Source organism: Centruroides vittatus, unplaced genomic scaffold, assembly GCF_030686945.1.
Source record: "Centruroides vittatus isolate TY-2023 unplaced genomic scaffold, ASM3068694v2 contig_216, whole genome shotgun sequence".
Classification (NCBI taxonomy): Eukaryota; Metazoa; Arthropoda; class Arachnida; order Scorpiones; family Buthidae; genus Centruroides; species Centruroides vittatus.
Genome location: NW_027121347.1, coordinates 310,266 through 330,539, shown reverse-complemented (window position 1 = coordinate 330,539; position 20,274 = coordinate 310,266). Strand labels below are relative to the sequence as shown.

Sequence of the window (20,274 nt, the reverse complement as noted above, 5' to 3'; positions counted from 1 at the left end):
TCTTCAAATTGTAACAGAAAGTAAATGCAAGGGCTTAAAGAAACTGGTTCCTCCGAATAATGGGTTGAAACGGCTTACGGGGGGAGTTATATCCCATACTACATTAAACGACGTGATTCCTCCCCTCCTATCCATTCCTACAGATTAAAACACGTGTTTACTTCCATACTACTGCGAGAAAGGTTATGGTCACAAGGTCGAAAGGTCAACAGATTAGTCTACAGTTCGAGGGGAGTAAGGGAAGTATCTCGTGCCGTATGTTTAAAGCTAGGTATAGTCACGTGAAGTTTGCAGTATAAAATACACAGGTTTACTAGTTTTGTACACTGTAATTAACCACGAAAAAAAAAACTTCAATTTTTTCCGTTAACGACAAGCAACAACAAAGGAAATCTGGAATTTTATTCAACAACGTCAACCAACAACAAAGAAAGTGCAAAGAACACGTGACTTTACCCATACGGCACCCCTCTGTTGCCAACAGCAACGTCAATTTACGGTAGAACGAAAGGAGGGGGGATCATTTCGAGTGACGTCATACTCAGCGGTTGCCGCATTCTTTGCGCACTTGTTTACGTGCTCTTTATATATCTAGAAGCTAATTTTAAAAACATCTCGTACAATAAACGTGGATTTTATCTTTGTTTCCGACCATTTTTCGCCTGTAATTACCATTAATTTCATTAAAATAATTATCGTTAAACATCTGGTAGCTCATTTAAGTGTTTATTTCTTAGAATAATCCGGGTATTGTGGTCCTGAAACTTAATTTTCTTTTAAATAGTTATTTAGAGCATGTATATACTTTATATTATAAAGAACAAAAGTAATCTGTTTAATATTAATTAGTTACTTAATTCAAATTCAGTTAGCCTTCTTATATGTGTTCCAGATATAACTGTCAGTTTGACGTCATTCCTGTACATAGATAGGTGTTAAATGACGTTCAAATTGACGTAATAGCGTACATTATTCTCATAAAACAATATTAAATTATAACTATGTAGTGGGCTAACTGACTTTTAGGCTACCAATTATGTAGTGGAGCCTCACTTACAATACGTTCAAAACAATATATCTTTATTAAAGAAATATATTATTTATATTTTGTACAAAGTAGTACAAAATACTCTTTACTTAAGGAAATTTCGTATTGTACGATACTTTTCTAAACAAGGAATAAGACAGAATGTAATGCGCATATACACAGATTCTCTTCTTTTTCGCGGAACAAACAAAAACATCGTTTCCAGGAACGAACACGAGTTAAACTCTCGGGGTTAAAGGTCGTAAAATGCCTTTCATTTAACCTTGACACATTTGAAACAGCTTTTTTACCAATTACTTTACGTTTAATACTTTAGTACTACAGTTATTATAAATTACGGCTGTCCATGAGATGAACGGACATCTTCATGTAAAATTTTTTCAAACCGTTCTTTTTAATAGCGTAAGTATTAATGCATTGATCTGCCAGATACACACCTCCCATTCCTTTGTTATAATCCAACATTCCTACACGTTTTTCTTATAGAGCCATTTCAGTGCCACGATTTCAAACTTCCCTGGGATTTAGGACTTTATCGTTCATATCTGGTGGCAAAACTTTCCTGTTGATTCGAACACTGCCCACTACATCGGTTTTGTAACGCGCTAACGTGCCGTATAACTTGGCGAAGAATAATAGTTATCCAGATGTGACCTTTGTCCAGTCGACTTTCCATCAGAGTTAACACCACCCTGGACGTTTGATTAAAGCTTTTTAAATCGAGATCCTTTACTTTATCAGACAGAAGTGTGGATTCTCCTGTGTCGATCAGCGTATCCTGTAAGGTTCGCAGAGTTGGTAAGACATTAAGTCCAACTTGGCTTGCAGGCTGTCCATTTAAAACTGCAAGCAAGCTCTCGTCTATACTTATATCTCTTTCTGGCGTGCCATTGTCCTTTTACATCATTCAAAAGCGGTAAGATTTGAAAGACACGATAATCTTTTCCTTTCATACTTTGATATGAATCAATAATAAAATGTATAAATGCTAAAAGAAGATAAAATCTGTTCTCTGTCATGAGCTCTCGAAAGACTGGGGTGGCCAGCATTTGTTTCTTAGCAAAATACAATTGAGTTAATGTTACGTATGGCTCCAAAATGGCGGCTCGTCTCTGATTCCAGCAAACAGAAGAAAGGAAACAGTGGGGACGCTCGTTCTAACCTAACCAACCTATTTTGTTGGTAACAATTATGGTAATTTATTAGAATAGGTTAGGTTAGGTTAGAACGTGCGTCCCCACTGTTTCCTTTCTTCTATTCGCTGGAATCAGAGACGAGCCGCCATTTTGGAACCATAGGTAACATTAACCTACAATTGCATATGTGGTTTCTGTACTACTCCTTGTAGGTTGAGTAACGAAATGAGTAACGTCACTTCATCAGAGTGTCTTCCCAATCTACACATCTGCTCCTTTTTTTCAGAGATCTTTCCAATCTCTTAATTGTTGCAGATGCGTAAATATTTGTGTGTAACGCCATGGATTCTGCTCATTCTTGCATAAGGAAGTACTCGAATATCGTTTCCGGGTTAGGATCGAAAAGAGAAATGTTTAAGGGAAGTTTTCCTAAATCGCTGTCTGCAGAAAAGGGTTGTCTGGCTTCACCTGACAGACTCCACGACTGACGTTTATCACTTTCACTTAATTTGTATTCATCTGTTTCACTGTCACATGTCATCTCTGGTGTCATGATATCTTAGGGTGTCGTCTGAATTACAGCTATTCGATTCTTTGATTTCTTCGACGCCATTTTTCCGCTTCACTTGTTCTGAAAATAAATGCAGAAATTTCCAATCATCAAAACTTTTCAACTTTCTGTAGTGGCTCGTACGCAAAGCAATTACAACAGGGATCGCTGGTATACTACTGTACAAGGTTATCGTACCTCGTAGCTTTAGCAACGGAGCAGTTCATTTCTATGTAGAGGAGGATGATTTCTGTTGTACTTCGCTTGTCATCTAATATATTATTCGACAAAATTTTCCTCCGCCACTGTGATATAACTTCTATTTTACATTCGTAAATAATTTCAAATCATTCATACCATTAAATTATGCATTATATGACACTAAAATATAGCGCAATTATCGATTCTAACGTTAGAATCACGGAACTAATACACCAGCAACCTATTTTTGCACTCATATTTACGAAAATACATCGATTTTTAAGAATATTTCTTTTAGATTTTGCGAAAAAGTAAAGTAAATAGGTCATTAATAAATGGAGGTCAACAGTTCCTTGCACGCAACGCAGCTAAAATAAGCAGTAGATTACTTGTACACAGTTTATAATTTGAGTACTGTAGATAAAATGTACCCAAGTGATTCAACATGGGTCCTACTTTAGAAAAGTTTAATCAAATATTAAAAAATCCAGCACGTTTTAGCTCTTTATTATCCTTCTATCCGTATCTGTAACAAGTTAAACGATCAGAGGTGATGCAGTGATTGATGTACAGGTATCGATTGACGTATCTAGTTTAAATGCAGTTGTATCAGTTCCAAAACTTCTTTAATTAACCTCCATTGTGTGCAAATAACAACTGAATCATGCTATTTTTGATTGCTGTCAATGAAAGGTGTCCGTTATTGCAGGTTCGACTGTTTTTGTGAATAGCGTGCAACCTGGGCCAGGTTTCCGAAATAACTGGGTAGGCTGATGCCTAGGGGGAGAAATGTTAAATTGCTATCTGCGTGCAATTGATTGTCAGAGAAAATCCTCATAAAAACGTCTAGCATGATGGGCAGCTCAATAAGCAAACCAATTATGTAGTTTGCTTCATACGAAACAGACTGTATCATTGGTTCGCTTACTTGGCTACCTGACACTAACCTGGTGTCAGGATTTTGCATGGCCCTGGTCAGCTAATCAATCATACTGTCAGATGATCGGATGACGTCTACATGATCAGATGATCAGACGACGTTCGAAAAAGGCGAGGCCCCCGGGTATGCCCGGGGACCTCGCCTTTTTAGGACCTCATCTCACTAATCATTACTGATATTTCTGTTCTATATCTGTGTCCTGTAAAAAAAGTTGGCTGCGCCTTCCTGATTGCATGCATTAGAGTAATAACAGTGATGCTACCTAAAAAAAAAATGGCTTCAAGAAGAGAAAGACGTTGTCATTGCATACTGTTTAGCATGCCACAGAATACTTCGCTAATAGGTGTACGACGATGACGTTTATCACATGTGGAGTAATCAATACCTCGTCATCTAGAAAGCAAACGTTTAGATATTAAAAGAAAAATAACTAGGGTGACCAGGTTGGGGGCTGATGAATTCGTGCCCCTTTACGCTTGTAAACAAATAAATGAAGAAAAAATCGATTAAGTAAGACCTACAGGATAACGATTGTAGTGTGACAAAAGAATTTATACAATATTTACTAGATAATTTTTCATCCACACAGTTAAATCGAGAGGTTACAGGGGTTGAATATAGGTTCTAGTTTCTATACTGTACTTGTTCTAGTATTGGTTCATCCAGCTAGTGGCTACACCACAAGGTAAAGAGTGAATGTACGTTTGCAATAATAAAACATTCGAGTTAATTAGTCTAACTTCTTGGCACTCATTAGTGTCAGTCAGCCAGTTATTAACTTCTTGGCATTCATTGACTAGTAATTACTGTAGTCGGTGCGGCTCGCTTGATATCACGTCCTTCAAGAAATTTACGTTGTTAGCAGATATATTTTATATAACAAGCTGATATATCTGACACTCATGCAGGCCCTTCCATCAGGATGTCAACAGAACCATTTACGAGGACCTCAAAGACATTTGTCGCAAATTATTCATTTCTCGTGAATTAGGAAAAAGAATCTTTTAATTTTTGCCCACATCTCGCGTGCCCTGTTCCCTCGATGCAATTCAATGCAATTCCCTCAAAGTCTTCTCAGGAGGCACCCCCTTTGGACCTTGCCAAAGGGGTGCCTCCTTTCTATGAGAAGCTGACCTCTTTAGATGTTAGACACGCGAAGGAAACCTGCAGAGCTTGGTGTTTTACATTATCACGTGTTGTAAAGACTGTGGGTTTAAAAAGTCTTTGCCTTTCAAATCGAGGGATTTAACTCCACGTGGCCAGCTCGTCGATTAGGTGCGAACCCGCCACCAACTATGAGTTTTCAGTGGTTTAATCCGCTTATCCAATGGTGAGTTTGTTCAGAAATCAAAGAAACAATATATGACTGATCTGAAAGATGATTTTACAGTATGAAAATATCTTGTAATCTTCTTGAGTGTTTTAGCTGTACGTAAACAAATACATTACGAGTTTAGATCGTAGTTTCAATCTTTTATAAAGTGTGGCTGCATATAAAATATCTTACATAACAAGTGACTGCTAAAAATAGCCCGCATAAAGCATAACTGCGTAAACTGTAATTGATAAAATGCCAGCTTCAATGAAACTTAATATAAAGCATGTCTTTAATTTTTGATATCATTCAAAGCATAACAATATACAATCTTCATAAATGAAGATGGCAAAGAACACCTTGTAACATTTCTTTAAATAGTTTCCAGTCATTGAATAATTAATAATGCACTAATCTTATAGAGTAACTCCTCCCATTCCTTATCAAAAGCAATAACTACGATTGACGTAAATGCAAGAGCACTGCACACACATTAATCACAAATAATCACGTGTTATTTATAAGAATTAACGCTTTTCACTTAAAAATTAAAAGCAAATTGCATAATGAAATCAGATGTGTGCATACTTTTATCTTATGCAAACCACCCACACAAGGCTGACACACCGTGCCAAACTATTAAAGTTTAAATCGATGCTTTTACTACGTACAGTACATTGTTTCTGTAGTATACAGTAAATGTAACCTGTGAACAATTAATCTTTTGATATTTAACTTCCACGCCCATCTACTTTCGTGTCTACACAACCCCTTTCACGTGAGCACTTTGAAATGATCCTAGAGGTTAAGCACTGCTTTGTAGCTATTTTACTTATTAAAACACTACTTTATAGGCCGGTTTTCTTATTAAAACACTGCCTTGTAACCCATTGTTTATCATTAAAACACTACAATTCTCACACTGGAAGAAATAATCTGAATTATTTTTTGCAGCGCTCCGTTCTTAACCCACACCTCCTGACTAGTTTTGACCTTTCTAACTACTACAGACATCTCAAGAATCACAAATACTCGCTTGTGTAGCTACTAAATACGGTAAAAATGGTGAAAAACACATCCAAAACGATACATACAGGAGAAAAGAAAAAAACGAGAGCATCTGTGCTGAATCAGCACCTGCAGAGAAGAGCTCTTTTGACGCTTCACCTGAACCCAGTGGTGCATTGATTGGAAATTGTCTCGTCCATATTCTCTATCACTTAATTCCCATTCATGCTCACTATTATAATAACGTGCTGCTGTATCATTCGCTATCTGATACACCCATGCTAAAGACTTAACTATAATTAAACAAGTGTATTACTACTTCAGGTGATAAGTTAAGAAAAAATTTTATACATAAACTAGAACTTTAAATACTTAACAATAATTTAGTGTATTTCAGCAGGAACCGGGTGTTATCACTAAGCAGTAACGAATGGAGCAGTTCATTTTAGCAAGGGAGTAGTCGAAACGAAGGGTGTTGCACTTTATTATCACGTGTGACTGAACACAGAAACCTGATAGAACCTATCAAATGTTCAGCTTTAGTGAAATCTCATCGATTATCTCAAACACTACAATTATACAGTAAAGTCTACTTAACAATTGAACACAAAAGTATCACACGAGAATGAAAGTAAACACTATAAACTACAGTAGAAAAGGTCAAAGTTTTTCAAACTATTTTCTATTTAAAAAATACTAACAGGTTAACGTTAATGCTTCTGAAACCGATCATTATGGAAACTGTAAAGGGAGGCAACAGATGGCACGTGAATGACACACAAGAGGGCTGTTTACGTCACTGCTGTAGCAGTCAAACATGGAGAGAACGAGCCAAGTTTTTGATTACACGCGAACTTTTTTTTCTTTTTACTGTAAAATACATCTCTACATGGACGGTGAAATTCTAGAATTACTTAAAACAATTCTAGAATTTTATAGATTATTAATTGACAGATCTTTCTTAGTTACAAGTTCACGTATATGTAGGTATAGAAACACGTAAATAAAACTGTAAAATGGAAATACAGTATTTTAAATCTAGAATCGTTTAAAATATATTACAAACAATTCTAGATTTTATAGATAATAATCTAGAATCAACACACGATGTTTAAGCATTTAAATTAGTTATACATATCGTTTAGAATCCACATTGTAGATTTTTCTGGATGAAAAAATTGCGTGTGAATAATGAAAATATAAATTAATTAATGCCATAATTACGAGTGTATTAACCAAATTAATTATTTTAAAAATAATATAATTAATTCTATACGTGTTAAAACTCCGAGATACTTCCATTTGAACAATTATTGTTAAATCATTAACAAAGTTTTATAATTGTTTCGCTTCGGGATGTAATTAGGTCGAACGTTCATTGTCATTAAGGTTCACACTACGCTATTTTCTGGGAAAATGGAGGACCCCAAGTAATTTAACACTCGCTGTTCTTTGTTCTCCAAGCTGCTTGCTACAACTACCTTCCATTAACTCAGTACAGCACACCTTTGTTTACGATATGCAGTCAGTTTTCTATCAATAACAACACTACAGCAAATTCATTCTGCCGTAATAAATGCAATTAAATACGTTTATAAACTGTCTACGCCATTAAAATTTTATAAATTAACGTTTTTAAAATATACAGAATTAATTCTAGATACTCTCTGAAAATTTAAGCTTCATTTTCCGGCAATTACATAGGAACTTCTCAACCTCTTCGATCTGAGCGTGTAATGTCGTGGGAGAGAACGTGCTCGCGATCTACCACTTGACAAATACAAACTACAGATCTTAAGAGTAGAAATTTGGAGCGATCTTGCCAGAAAACCATCAAAATTAAGGAATTGTTTAATGTTGAACAACGTAAAATTCGAAATAAACTGAGAAATAACCTGAATAATACTTAATTCAGTATTCAGGACGTGGGTTCGGACCATTCAGGACGTGGGTTCGGACCAGGATGGTCCGAACCCACGTCCTGATTTTTTTCTTCCACATTCTGAAAATATAATTCGTGGACGTGAAACCAACGTATTTTAAGGTGTTGTAGACATTTATTAAACATTTTAAACGGGTTAAAATATCGAAAACGACGGCAAATTCAGGAATAAATATCTTTAAAAAGGTCACCTTCGAAACTACTGAAACACTCGCGTGTTTCTTAGACAGTAGCAATTACACATCCGTTTCTTTAGCTAACCTTCTTTTTTTTTTATCGATATTCCATTTGCTGCATTTTCTTTATTTTCTACCTTTAACACAGCTTCTTTCGATATTCGATCGCAAAACATCTGTTACGCGACTAGTTAGAGCGGCAGATGTTTTGTGAAACCCCCTTTTAAATAGGCGAGACACGTCAGGTGATCAATTCGGGATATCAAAAACACTTCAAATTAATTACCCCCCTACCGAGAACTAAATTATTACAAAAAAGAAGAGCACAGAATTAAGATATTCTGGTAAAAATTTAAAAATAGAAACATCAATTTCTACTTTTACTCGTGTGTTTTTTACCTTTCTACGAAAGTAAAAAAAGAAGGGGAGGGGGAGAAAATACCTCTCAAATGCCAAAGGGAAATAATGAGATCAATATCTTTTCTGACAGTTTCGTTTACTCTCCTTGTTATTTTCTTCTTTCTAAATGCTTTCCTCTTGCATTTTTCTTAATTTGTATGCGTAAAAAAACGAAATTAAATTAGCTAGAGCTATTTAAAGACAAATTAACGCAATTAATAAGGCATTAAATTACGTAATTTTCGAGCAATACAAGTGTTATTTAAGCATTTTATTCTGATTATTCTTTCGAAATGTATGCCGTAAATTTTACGGTTTACATTTATGTTCGTAATTAAAAAATTTAGGGTGAATTTCTCAGTATTGTATCAGAACTCGACCTAATCAACCTGTAAATGTGTTACAGTATACATTTAATTTATTAATTAAATGTGTAGTATAACGTTTATAGTACTCATTTGGGTATGAATCCCAACTGTATACAACGTGTAATTAAGTGACGATTTAAATAAGTGATATATTATGATATTGCTCACCATACTTTTAGTAGATTTTTGTGTTAATTTCTACAATCTAACATTGATTTTTCTACGGTATCTTTGCGTTAATCATCAATACTCTTTATTGCCTGAGGTAGAGCACTGATGATACAAGGCAAGCGCAGGTGAATATGTGTGCAGCTCCGTTTGTTAGTACAGTAAATACAATATTAAGTACTCAAAAGAGAGCAAATTATAGAGAAAAATGGGGTGAGTTCAAAATAACCTGAAAACCTTTCAATAAAAACGTGGATTCAGATAATCGAGGGTTCGAACCCACATCCTTGAAGTAATAGGCCAAAGAAGATGAAAGCAAAGAGAGCATTTGGCATATTACCCCCAAGCAAACATTTTCTATGGGGTGGGGAACCAACAGGGTCCGCTTAGAGACAGCATAAGCTTGTACAGTACAAGACAAAGCTTATTGACGAGAAATAAAACAATTTAAGGATGGGTTTGAAATGTTTATTTACTTTTAAAATATTTTTTACAAAATGAAGAAATGAAATGATAAAATTTATAATGATATTTAATTAAACAATTGACGATCATAAATCTAGAAACGAACATATCGAAGATTCGCTAGTGTCGTCGTTAGCGGTTGCCGATATGGCAGTGCTACCCGATAGTGGTTCTTGTATGTTGGCTGTGAACGAAGAATGCTGGTCGTATTTGGATTTCTTCAACCCCTCGCGTACCACATCTATAAGTCTAATTCTCACACTTAATATTTCTTCGTCGGATATCTTATTCATGAATGGTAAAAGTGATAGTAAAAATGCCTTGTTTCCCGATTCGTCATTCATTTCTTCCTTCTGTATGGCAACACTCTCCGACAGTATCTTAGTCAGCCTTTGTATAGCCTCCGAATTCTCTTCCTCAAGGCTCGCCTTCTTCTTACCGTCCATTCTTTTACGCCTAGGAGGCTCGGGGAATGGAAAACTGGGTGCAGACGTGGTAGGTGTCGAGCATGCTGCTTCATTAGTTAAGAATTCTGTAGAGCTGCTGGCGATCGTTTCTGTCACCTGTTCATCCAGAACATCCAAGCAATCCGAAGATTCGTTGGCAAAAGTAAAGTTTGTAGTTGCTTGATGATTATCGTCCAATAGAGGAATCAAAAATAGAAGATTATCGTAGTATATGTACTTCTTCTTCTTCGTCGCAGGATCGCCATTCTTCGACGCTCTGTTTGCTCTAAGTTCTTTCTTGAAGTGGTCTCGTATCGACTTCCATTTTGTTAGCATAAGCTTCCCTGAAAATAGAAAAAGTAATATTAAATAATAACAAAGAAAAGTTTTTAACATTAGTAAATAGGATTTTAAATGGAATTTATCAAGTTTAACAGCTCCGAGATGTCTTATTACGTAGAGAAAAGGTTTTATGACGTAATGTCAATCCGCTTGTCTTTACGAGAAAACGCCATCAGCTTGAATGTGACAGTCAATTTGTCGAAATAAATCACAATAAATCTCCCATATTTGAAAAATCCAACTTCAGATTTAATGCTTACTCCATTCCATTCCAACACCTTATTGTTCGGACAATCATGGACCGAATCAAAGTCATTGGGTGCGGTGGAGTGAACAGATCGGTTTTCGGAAATTCAAGATGTCGTTCCGACACTAGTGATACGAACCCACATTATCTTTTAAGAATAGAGTTTGGGATTTGGGTTACTAGGATACGGCAATGCAACACTTGGGAGATCTGCCAAGAAGGGTGCCACTCGGAAGGACTTTCTGTGTGGAATCCGGCCACTATTTAATTGTTAGACACGGAAAACACGTTGACGGGGCGCGAACCCGCGACTGTTTAGCAGTTTTATCCACTCTGCCTCTGGTTATAAACAAATTATCGAATGACCTATCTCTGTCAAACTGTACAGAGGAATTTGCTGACGTGTAACAAATTTATTTACCAATAAGAAATTATCTTACATTTTTTTTTTTCATATTTAATTGCAACGATTATAAGAATCCGTAAAGTTTTCATACATCAGTAATCTGGTGAAGAAACGATGATAAGTGGGACTGATTTTCACCCAAGAGGCTCTCCTGATATTCGGCAATCGAAGATCTTGTAGTTGTTGACGTTGCTGGGGATGCCATGTCAGAATTTGTAGAATGACTGTAACAGGAACCAAATGATGAGGGTTTAATATCCATTAAAGATGCCCGATCGTCTTGTTCTTCTAACTCTTGTTTCATCATAATCTGTGCAATTTTCATTTTGGTCATAATCTGTCTTCTAGGAGAGAACGTCTTCAGTGTCTTTGCGTATCCTAAAAATATCAGTTCGGTTGCATCCAAGCTGCTATGGCAACCTTTTCTTTTTAAATAATCCAGTACTTTGTCAACGGACGAGTAGTTTTCTACCTCCTCCTTTCTCCTACGTTTATTCCTATTCCATGATTCATTATCACGTATATGTACAGCGGATGATGATACATCCTGACAATGATTACTCGAAGGATCCATGCTCTGGTTTTCGAAATATTCAGACTCGCGTGTCGGTTGTTCATCACTTTCCCATTCAGGATGGATTGCCTCATGTTCTGTGTTCGATTCGTGGGCATTTGAATCGTTTCTATAATGATAAACATTGTTATAAGACGACCAGAAGATGGACTTTTTACATAATCACTAACGCTTACCTTGAAGAAAATAGAAAAGGCCTAAAAACCTCCATTTGCCTTGCCCATTGCCAGCTTTTGTAGCGGTTTACATTCTTTGAAATGTGTCCTGTAGTTGATTCTACGCTCCTTAAGTATCTTGCATATGAATCCCTGATATTTTTCCATTTTCTTTTTAATAAATCTCCTATAAGTAAAAACGGATATGACATTTAATTTATTACAGCATCATTTTTTTTTGACGTATAAACTTAAAATACATCCTGAAATTTCCACATTGCAAATCGCACATGAGTCTGAAATTCAGGAGATTTCATGAATTATGCCACATCTTGATTGCTCTCATGGCATCAGAAGGACGGATGATTAAGTCAATTAACAGCAACACGGTAGTGCTAATGGCAATTCTTGGCATAAATTAATCTCAATGCAGGTGATAATGCATACTCTCCATCGAAACCATATTTACATTCATACGCAGATCCAAAACAAGATCAACAGAAGAGTTGATGCAATTCATGTCGGGATTTTGGATATAAATGTAACACGTAACCCAATTGAGAACAGTGAGAATTTAAATATTTTTAATAAAATAAAACTGCATGAATTTTCCATAATTTTAGCATAATCATCCGGCATCGTAACACATCGTAGATCCATAAATGGAGTCCAAAAAATTTGTTTGGTTTCATGAATAAAGGCAACGCAACACACGGGCAATCTGCCAAGTGGGGTCTCACAGGAAGACTTTCTATGGGAAATTGGCCTGTTTAGGAGTTGGACACGTAAAGAAGACCTGTGGCCACCCGTTGGAATCCCGCCACCGGTGTTCAGTGGTATTAGTCATTCCACCACTAACGGGCATTCAGAAATTGAAGAAAATGTAATTACAGTCGAACCTCCAGTAACGGCCACTTTCTCAGAAACCTTGTACAAAAAAGCATACAAAACAATGGCAATTTTTTATGTTCCCGTCAGTGGCCGTCGTACAGAGGTTTGAACCGTATTTCAATTAACAGAATATTGTAAATGCAGTCCAAACGATAAATTTCGTTGCTGCAAGCAGCTGTAGATAAGATATTTTAAGACATTTCATGGTAAATTGCAAATTTCTTCGAGTACTTCGCTCTCCTCTCCGACATCGTCTAGGGATCAATCAGTTAACGCGATAACAGGATGAGGTAGATCTTATTGATTAGTCAACTCCCTCACTTAAATCAGTAGAAGCAATATATGAAATGAATAAAATTCGGGGAATTTCATAAAAAAATCATTGAATAAATAAAATATTGAAATTGTCGTGCAGAATTTTCTCAATGTTCTTCAATTACTCCACACATCCGAGGAGAGATTACATGTTAAAGAATGGATGAAACATAAATCATGGCATATTTTTTTATTGCATATGCCACTACAAATGTAATAATTAATATTTAAATCACTTTAAAATATACGTGCTTTCAAGGTCCACGAAATTAACTGTATCATAAACACAAATATTAATTTAATTTCGAGTCACCCCGTGACAATTTCATTTATTGCTGGACACTCTTACAAAATATCAAAAGAAAACTCTTAGAGATAAACAGAGGTTTTACCTGTTTCCATACAGGTTCAGAAGTGAATGTATATATATTAAGAAGGTTTAGCAGGTAAAATAACCTTGTTAATAAAACTCTAAAGGTGTTTTCCCTTAAGTTTTGCAAGTGAATTTATCTATATATATATATATATATCCTTAAATAGGTTTTAAGTGAAGGTATCTATATATCCCTGAACAGGTCTGTAATAGTAATCCCTAAATATGTTTTACAAGTACAGATATCAATATATTAGTAAAGGCTTTAAAGAATTTACTCATAAAATAAATATATGACATAGCCTTAAATAAGGTTTGCAGATACAAAAAAGCTAGATATCTCTAAAGACTTTCCCTAAATAGGTTTTACAAGTACACATACCTGTATATACCTAAATAAGTTTTACAAGTACAAATAACTGTATATCCCTAAATAGATTTTACAAATAACTGTATATCCCTAAATAGATTTTACAGATAACTGTATATCCCTAAATAAATTTTACAGATAACTGTATATCCCTAAATAGATTTTACAAATAACTGTATATCCCTAAATAAATTTTACAGATAACTGTATATCCCTAAATAGATTTTACAAATACCTGTATATCCCTAAATAGATTTTACAAATACCAGTATATACTTTAATAAGTTTTAGAAGTACAGATATCTGTATATCCCTAAATGCTATACCCTTAAATAGATTTTGTAGGTAAACTTATTTATATATATATCTGTAAATAGGTTTTACAGGTAAATATCCCTATACATCTCTAAAGGTTTTATATCTAAATAGAGTTATTAAATTGATTTATTTCACTAGTTAAATGGTAATAAACAAGGCAACAATCCCAACACATTCCACAGAATAAGTAACGATTTTACTGAAAACAATGAATGAATTGAGTGGGAAACATTCAACAGAAACAAGTCATGTGGTTGCCAGTGTTCAAAAGAAATTTTTTTTTCTTCTTCAGTTAAAACTATAGAAATATTTCATCTTCATGTATGAGTATCCATGCATTTTATATACAGTTATTAATCATTTTTGATGTATTATGGAAGAAAAAAAGATGATAAAAGATGAGTCATCATCAATATCCTGTATATTCTGCCTGTCCTTACATTAAAAAAAAAATAGTCAGAGGCTACTAGATATTAGATGAGTAAACTAAAATTCCAGCTGATTAATCATTTTGTTCCATATAAATAGGGGTAAAACCCCTACATTTACTAATAAACCTCTAATCTTTATATGCCAGCTGATTATTGAAAGTTTATAGCTAATACAGAGATTTTTACACATATTAAAAATTAGATGAGTCATAAATCATTCCTAATTAATGAATGTTTAGAAATAAAACCTCAATATTTACCTCTAAAATCTCTAATTTTTAGTTATATTGCATTATAAAACTACCAAATTTACCTGTAAATCTACCTGTTTAGAGATCTAGAGGCCTTCATGACTATTGAACATTTACACAGTAATTATAGGAATAATTGGAGCATAAAGTGAGTGTATTTGGTTATATAAGATTAGAGGCAGAACCTCTAAATCTCTAAAGTTTAGAGGTTTGTATCATTATAGAAAGTTTGCATGTAATAATACGTTTACATTAACCAGAGAAACCTCTGTTTAGAGGTATTTCGCATGCCAAAAATCACAGCCCACGCCCGAAAGGTGTCCTTTAAAATATAATTATTGACAGGAGAAGTTGGAAAAATAATTCCCGAGAAAAAAATTCGCAGTTACACGATTTAACGTTAAAAAAAGTAACACAAAAGCGATATTTCTCAACATAATAGAGTGATAACGAATATAAAAAACAGGTACATTTTTTTTTCTTTTGTTATCGGTCATCAATTACGCACGAGACTTCCCCCACGTGTGTACGCACGTGCTTAAGACCCGCTCCCACCACGTGACTCACCTTCGACCAATGGGCGAACGTTACGTGCGGACGAACACGTCCTTAGTGAACTGGTTTGTTTACATCAGCCATTCTTTTATGCGAAACAAAGAAGTGCGAAAAGGTTGGAAAACTCATTGTTCGCGTTTTGTAAACGAGAAGGTAACATTCCGCGTAACGTAGGCCCGACAGTTCGTAACGAATGTTACGCTTTCGTAAGCGTAAAAACACATTGAGTTAATATGCGAATGGGAGATTGGATAAGAACAAAAGAAAGTTGTGTAACCGACAAAAGAAGAAACTAATAGCCAATGAACGTGAATCTAGCGGAAGGATTTGTGCCAGAAGTTAGTAAATTGTTTACATAAAAGAATATGACGTCAGCATACGAAGGCTTTGTTTAAATAGAAAGTTTATAACAAAGGAAGAGAAATACAAGTAAATGTGACTTACCCAATTCGTTCTTCTCCACTGCCGAATATCTGTCCCATTTTTCGTACATCTCTTTACCGATTTCATCCCAATATTTCCTCTTAATGTCACGATTGCTGTATTCCTTCAACTTGCAATTGTAGATGGCAGGCCTCTTCTCTACGGCACCAATAAATTTCTCAACGTCAAACATGTTTTCTCCCCCCTTCTCTTTGTTTTATTTGTCGCCCGGTATACACAACACAATCCTCTGTGACGTATACAATCTGTCCCGATGCTTATATTTAAACAAACGTTGACGTTAAAAAACGCTGTATGCGACGTTAATAACGTACTGTACACGTTGAGTCACGCTAACGTTTTGCACGCCCATCTGATATCGACGAAGGAAACACGTTCGTTATATTTAGGCGTGTTCCCCGCGGCATCTCAACACACCAGTTCTCTTCTCCTCCTGCTGTGACGTCACAGCAGCTGTTATGTCATGCAGTCAGTATCTGACGCCGGTTCTGCGGTACGGGCAATAACAACCGTTACACTCATCTGTGCAGAGGCACAGCCGATCGTTCCAGATTCCAATCATAAATTAACCTTTTGAACTAGTTTCTGCACCGAAAATATTCTATTCTGCATGAGGAAAAATCGCAGTTTCACCTTCCCCACTATCTTAAATGCTGACGTAGTTGTTTACGTCACAAATTAACACAGTTTCATTAAGTAAACAATAGCATATGGCACGTCGTTACGGCGAAACAGTGGGAAAAAAAACCACTCGAAGGATTACTAAAAAAAGGCATAAATTTTAATAAATTTAATCCAATTTCTTTTCTAAATTCTAAATATATATATATATTATTTACTTTTGAAGTGAATAAACAGCGGACAGACATGCTTACGTTATCTAATCTGTAGATAAAATAAGGATTTAAAAGTGTGCTTTACAGCTGATAAGAATTCAAAAGTGATTGAGTAATTTGAATTGGAAATCGATTTTAAACATCCAAATGAAATTTTTCAAATTCAAATTGCATTTTTTTAAAAGTCCAAAGCGGTTTTTTTTAAACTGCAATTTATCACCAATAAAAATCAATCATGCAATAGCAATTTTAGAAAAATTATAATTTGTTACATAATTTTTTGATGCTATATCAAATAAAATGCAATAATTTTTGTGGTTTTTTAAACATAAAATGCAAGAATTTTTGTGATTTTTTTAAACAAAATTCAATAATTTTTTGTGGTGTTTTAAACATAAAATGCAATAAATTTTTGTGATTTTTTAAACAAAATTCAATAATTTTTTGTGATGTTTTAAACATAAAATGCAATAATTTTTGTGATTTTTTAAACAAAATTCAATAATTTTTTGGGGTTTTTTAAACATAAAATGTGATAATTTTTGTGGTTTTTTAAACATAAAATGCAATAATTCTTGTAATATTTTTAAAAATAAAAAAGATTTTGTAATTTTTGTGATTTTTTATGATTTTAAACAAATTTTCTGTAATGTTTTAATATAAAAAAAATTCATTTAAATAAATATTTATTAAAATAAAGCTTGTACAAATACAAAAAAGAAAAAAAAAATAATTTTAACAGAATAATTTCATTGTAATGCAAAAACTACAATTACAAAAATACAAACGTCTACAGAAATTCCAAGAGGGGAACACAAAAGTTAATTTCGACGAATTTTCTTCCCAGTTTAAAAAAAATTCAGCTGAAAAAATCTACACGTAAATTCAAACACCCAATTACACCCCCACATACAAAAAAAAGAGCAAATTACGTCACAATTTTTGTATTTTTTTAAGTTACACCCAATTATACACACACAGAACAAAAGAATAAAAACTACAAAAAAAACCACCAAAAATTACGTCACAGTTTTTGTATTTTTTTTGTAATTTTCCTTCTGAAAATAAGGAAAACACCAACACTCCTGCTTTCGAAGCCAGAGTACACATGATTTACGATCACGTGCGGGCTTTAAAAGTAGCCATTATAACGATTCGTCTCTCTTTTTTTATTTTTGAAATGGTCTCGACCTTTGCCCCCGCCTCGTCCCCCCAGAAAACACACGAATTGTAAGTTTGAAACCGGTTCCAGCTAGCTTACCATTTCCGGCAAGACGTGAAACGAGAGTTTGGACTGTACAGGATGCATCAAAGCCCTCACGCCCCTCGGTATTGATCACACTCCCCAATCTACCCTCAACTCGAGATGGCATTACTCTTTACTGGGCACCAACCTTTGTGTGTGTCAGGTTTATTCTCCGACTGTACTACAAGATGAATGCCAATATAATGCAAAGATAGTGTCAGTTACACACGCGAAATATGTAATGAACACGTGACTGATATTTCTAAGATGTAGTGTTATTGATTACGTTTACGCGTGTGCGTAAAATTTTTGCACGATATCGCTTCTGGTATTGTTCACTGCAGTATCGTTTATCGTTATTATTATTATTATTATTATGGTTTTTTTTGTAGTGTAAAAAAGAAATTTCTGCCTTTTCTGTTGCGCGTTATATCGTGTTGTTCATTTGTTTTGTATTAATAATGTAATCTTATTTATTTAGACTGTATTAAAAGGAAATATTGTTAAATTATACACTGTAAAAATGCAATATTATTAATTTAAATTTTATAAAAATGCAATATTATTAATTTATATTTTATAAAATGCAGTTTTATCGAGTCATATTTAATAAAAATGCAATATTATCGAGTTATATTTTATAAAAATCCATTTTTTATCGCTTTATATTTAATAAAAATGCAGTATTAACGAGTCAAATTTAATTAAAATACAATATTACCGAGTTATATTTTATAAAATGCAATATTATCGAGTCATATTTAATAAAAATGCAATATTATCGAGTTATATTTTATAAAAATGCATTTTTTATCGCGTAATATTTAATAAAAATGCAATATTATCGAGTCAAATTTAATTAAAATGCAATATTACCGAGTTATATTTTATAAAAATGCAATATATACTTTATATAATAATGCAATATTGTTCATTAATGCTGTTTAAAATGCAATAATGGTTTTTAATGTATTTTATAGTACAAAAAAATAAAATAATGGTTTTTCCTGTTTCAATACTGAAATTTTTATATTTTGTATAGCGGTATAAAAATTACAATATCGCATTTTGTAGTACAAAACAATGCAACATCGTTTTCTGCATTGCATATCATTGATATAAAAATGCAACGTATTGTTCATACCTAATTATTTCTCTTGTACGTACGTTGTTGCCTGCAAATGATCAATAACTAAAAACATACTGTACTGTTTACTGCAAAACCTTAGTATGTCATCAACGCTATAAAATGGCGTTTATTAATCACTATAAAATATATTATTACGTAACAATACAGTGTTTAAGTCGATTATAAATGCATAATTAACAGTGAATATGCAATAATTAATAACACAATACATCCAAAATTTCAATGCAATTATACGTTATACGCACCTAAAATTCATATAATAAGCACTGTAATACCGTATAGAAGGCTTATAAATGTTAATATTGTAATTATACAATAAAACTGCACGTTAAATGACGTAATTATGCTCTAAGATGCGTCATCGTGACATCATTTATAGTATTATTACGTCAGCTTCTATACGAAATAACGGTCACTCGTACTGACCATTGTTACATCATTTCGTAGCAAGAATTCAAAAATTTGCTTAATAACAAACTATTGAAAGCCAAGTTTTGCATAAAATGCAATAAAGTTATTTTATTATTTATCACTAGACACACGAAAATCACGAATTGATCTAAATAATGGCTAATATTTCGAGTATTTGCACGATTTTGATTAGTCTGATTGCATCACGTGATTTATTCTCCCCGAAGGAAATGTTAGAAAGATCATCGAGTTTGTCAAAGCAATCCTTGTGTACAACGTCACACGTGTTCGATCTTACCATTGGCTACAGCTACATACCCGATGCTACCGTGGTAACAAAGCATTACTCTCTTTAAACGTTCTTCCTTCTTCTCGTGTATTATTAATAATAAGGGAATAAATGTTTCTCTCATAAAAATGTAAGAAATAAACATGATTAATTATGCAGCTCCTGCGAATAATTTTTGTTTCTTCAGTCGTTTATTAATTGTGTTTATTGATATCTTTTACGGAATAATAAAATATTGTGCAGTAATGTAGCTCATTTCCTTACCTCTCATCATATTTAAGGGCATTTTTCTCTATTCTTACCATATTTAGAGGGTATTTTGTTTACATACTTCTATATTTGAAGAATATTTCGTTAAATTCTCACCATGGATACTTCTAAGTGATACGTGGCTAAGTAAGCAAATCAATGGCATAATACATTTAATATGGTACATTGGTTCGTTTACTTAGCATAAAGCATATTTAGAGGCCATTTTATTCATTTGACGTCATACGTGGAGGTTATT

At 34.0% G+C, this 20,274-nt stretch overlaps 1 protein-coding gene across 3 annotated transcripts; it reads right to left on the bottom strand.

Moving 5' to 3' along the window:
- Positions 1-9,703: 9,703 nt before the first annotated feature.
- LOC136970769 (uncharacterized) lies at positions 9,704-16,514 on the bottom strand. 3 transcript variants are annotated; one of them, XM_067265219.1, is made up of 4 exons: positions 15,835-16,514; positions 11,908-12,073; positions 11,249-11,840; positions 10,344-10,506 (listed from the first exon to the last, which is right to left on the bottom strand). In XM_067265219.1, exons 1-4 carry the CDS (start codon positions 16,004-16,006, stop codon positions 10,492-10,494), a joined length of 945 nt encoding a protein of 314 aa, XP_067121320.1. In that variant the 5' UTR covers positions 16,007-16,514; the 3' UTR covers positions 10,344-10,491. The 3 variants fall into 3 exon arrangements, with proteins under 3 accessions (XP_067121321.1, XP_067121322.1, XP_067121320.1); XM_067265220.1 differs by lacking the exons at positions 11,249-11,840; positions 11,908-12,073 and having other exon boundaries at positions 9,704-10,506; XM_067265221.1 differs by lacking the exons at positions 11,908-12,073; positions 15,835-16,514 and having other exon boundaries at positions 9,704-10,506; positions 11,192-11,382.
- Positions 16,515-20,274: the final 3,760 nt, after the last annotated feature.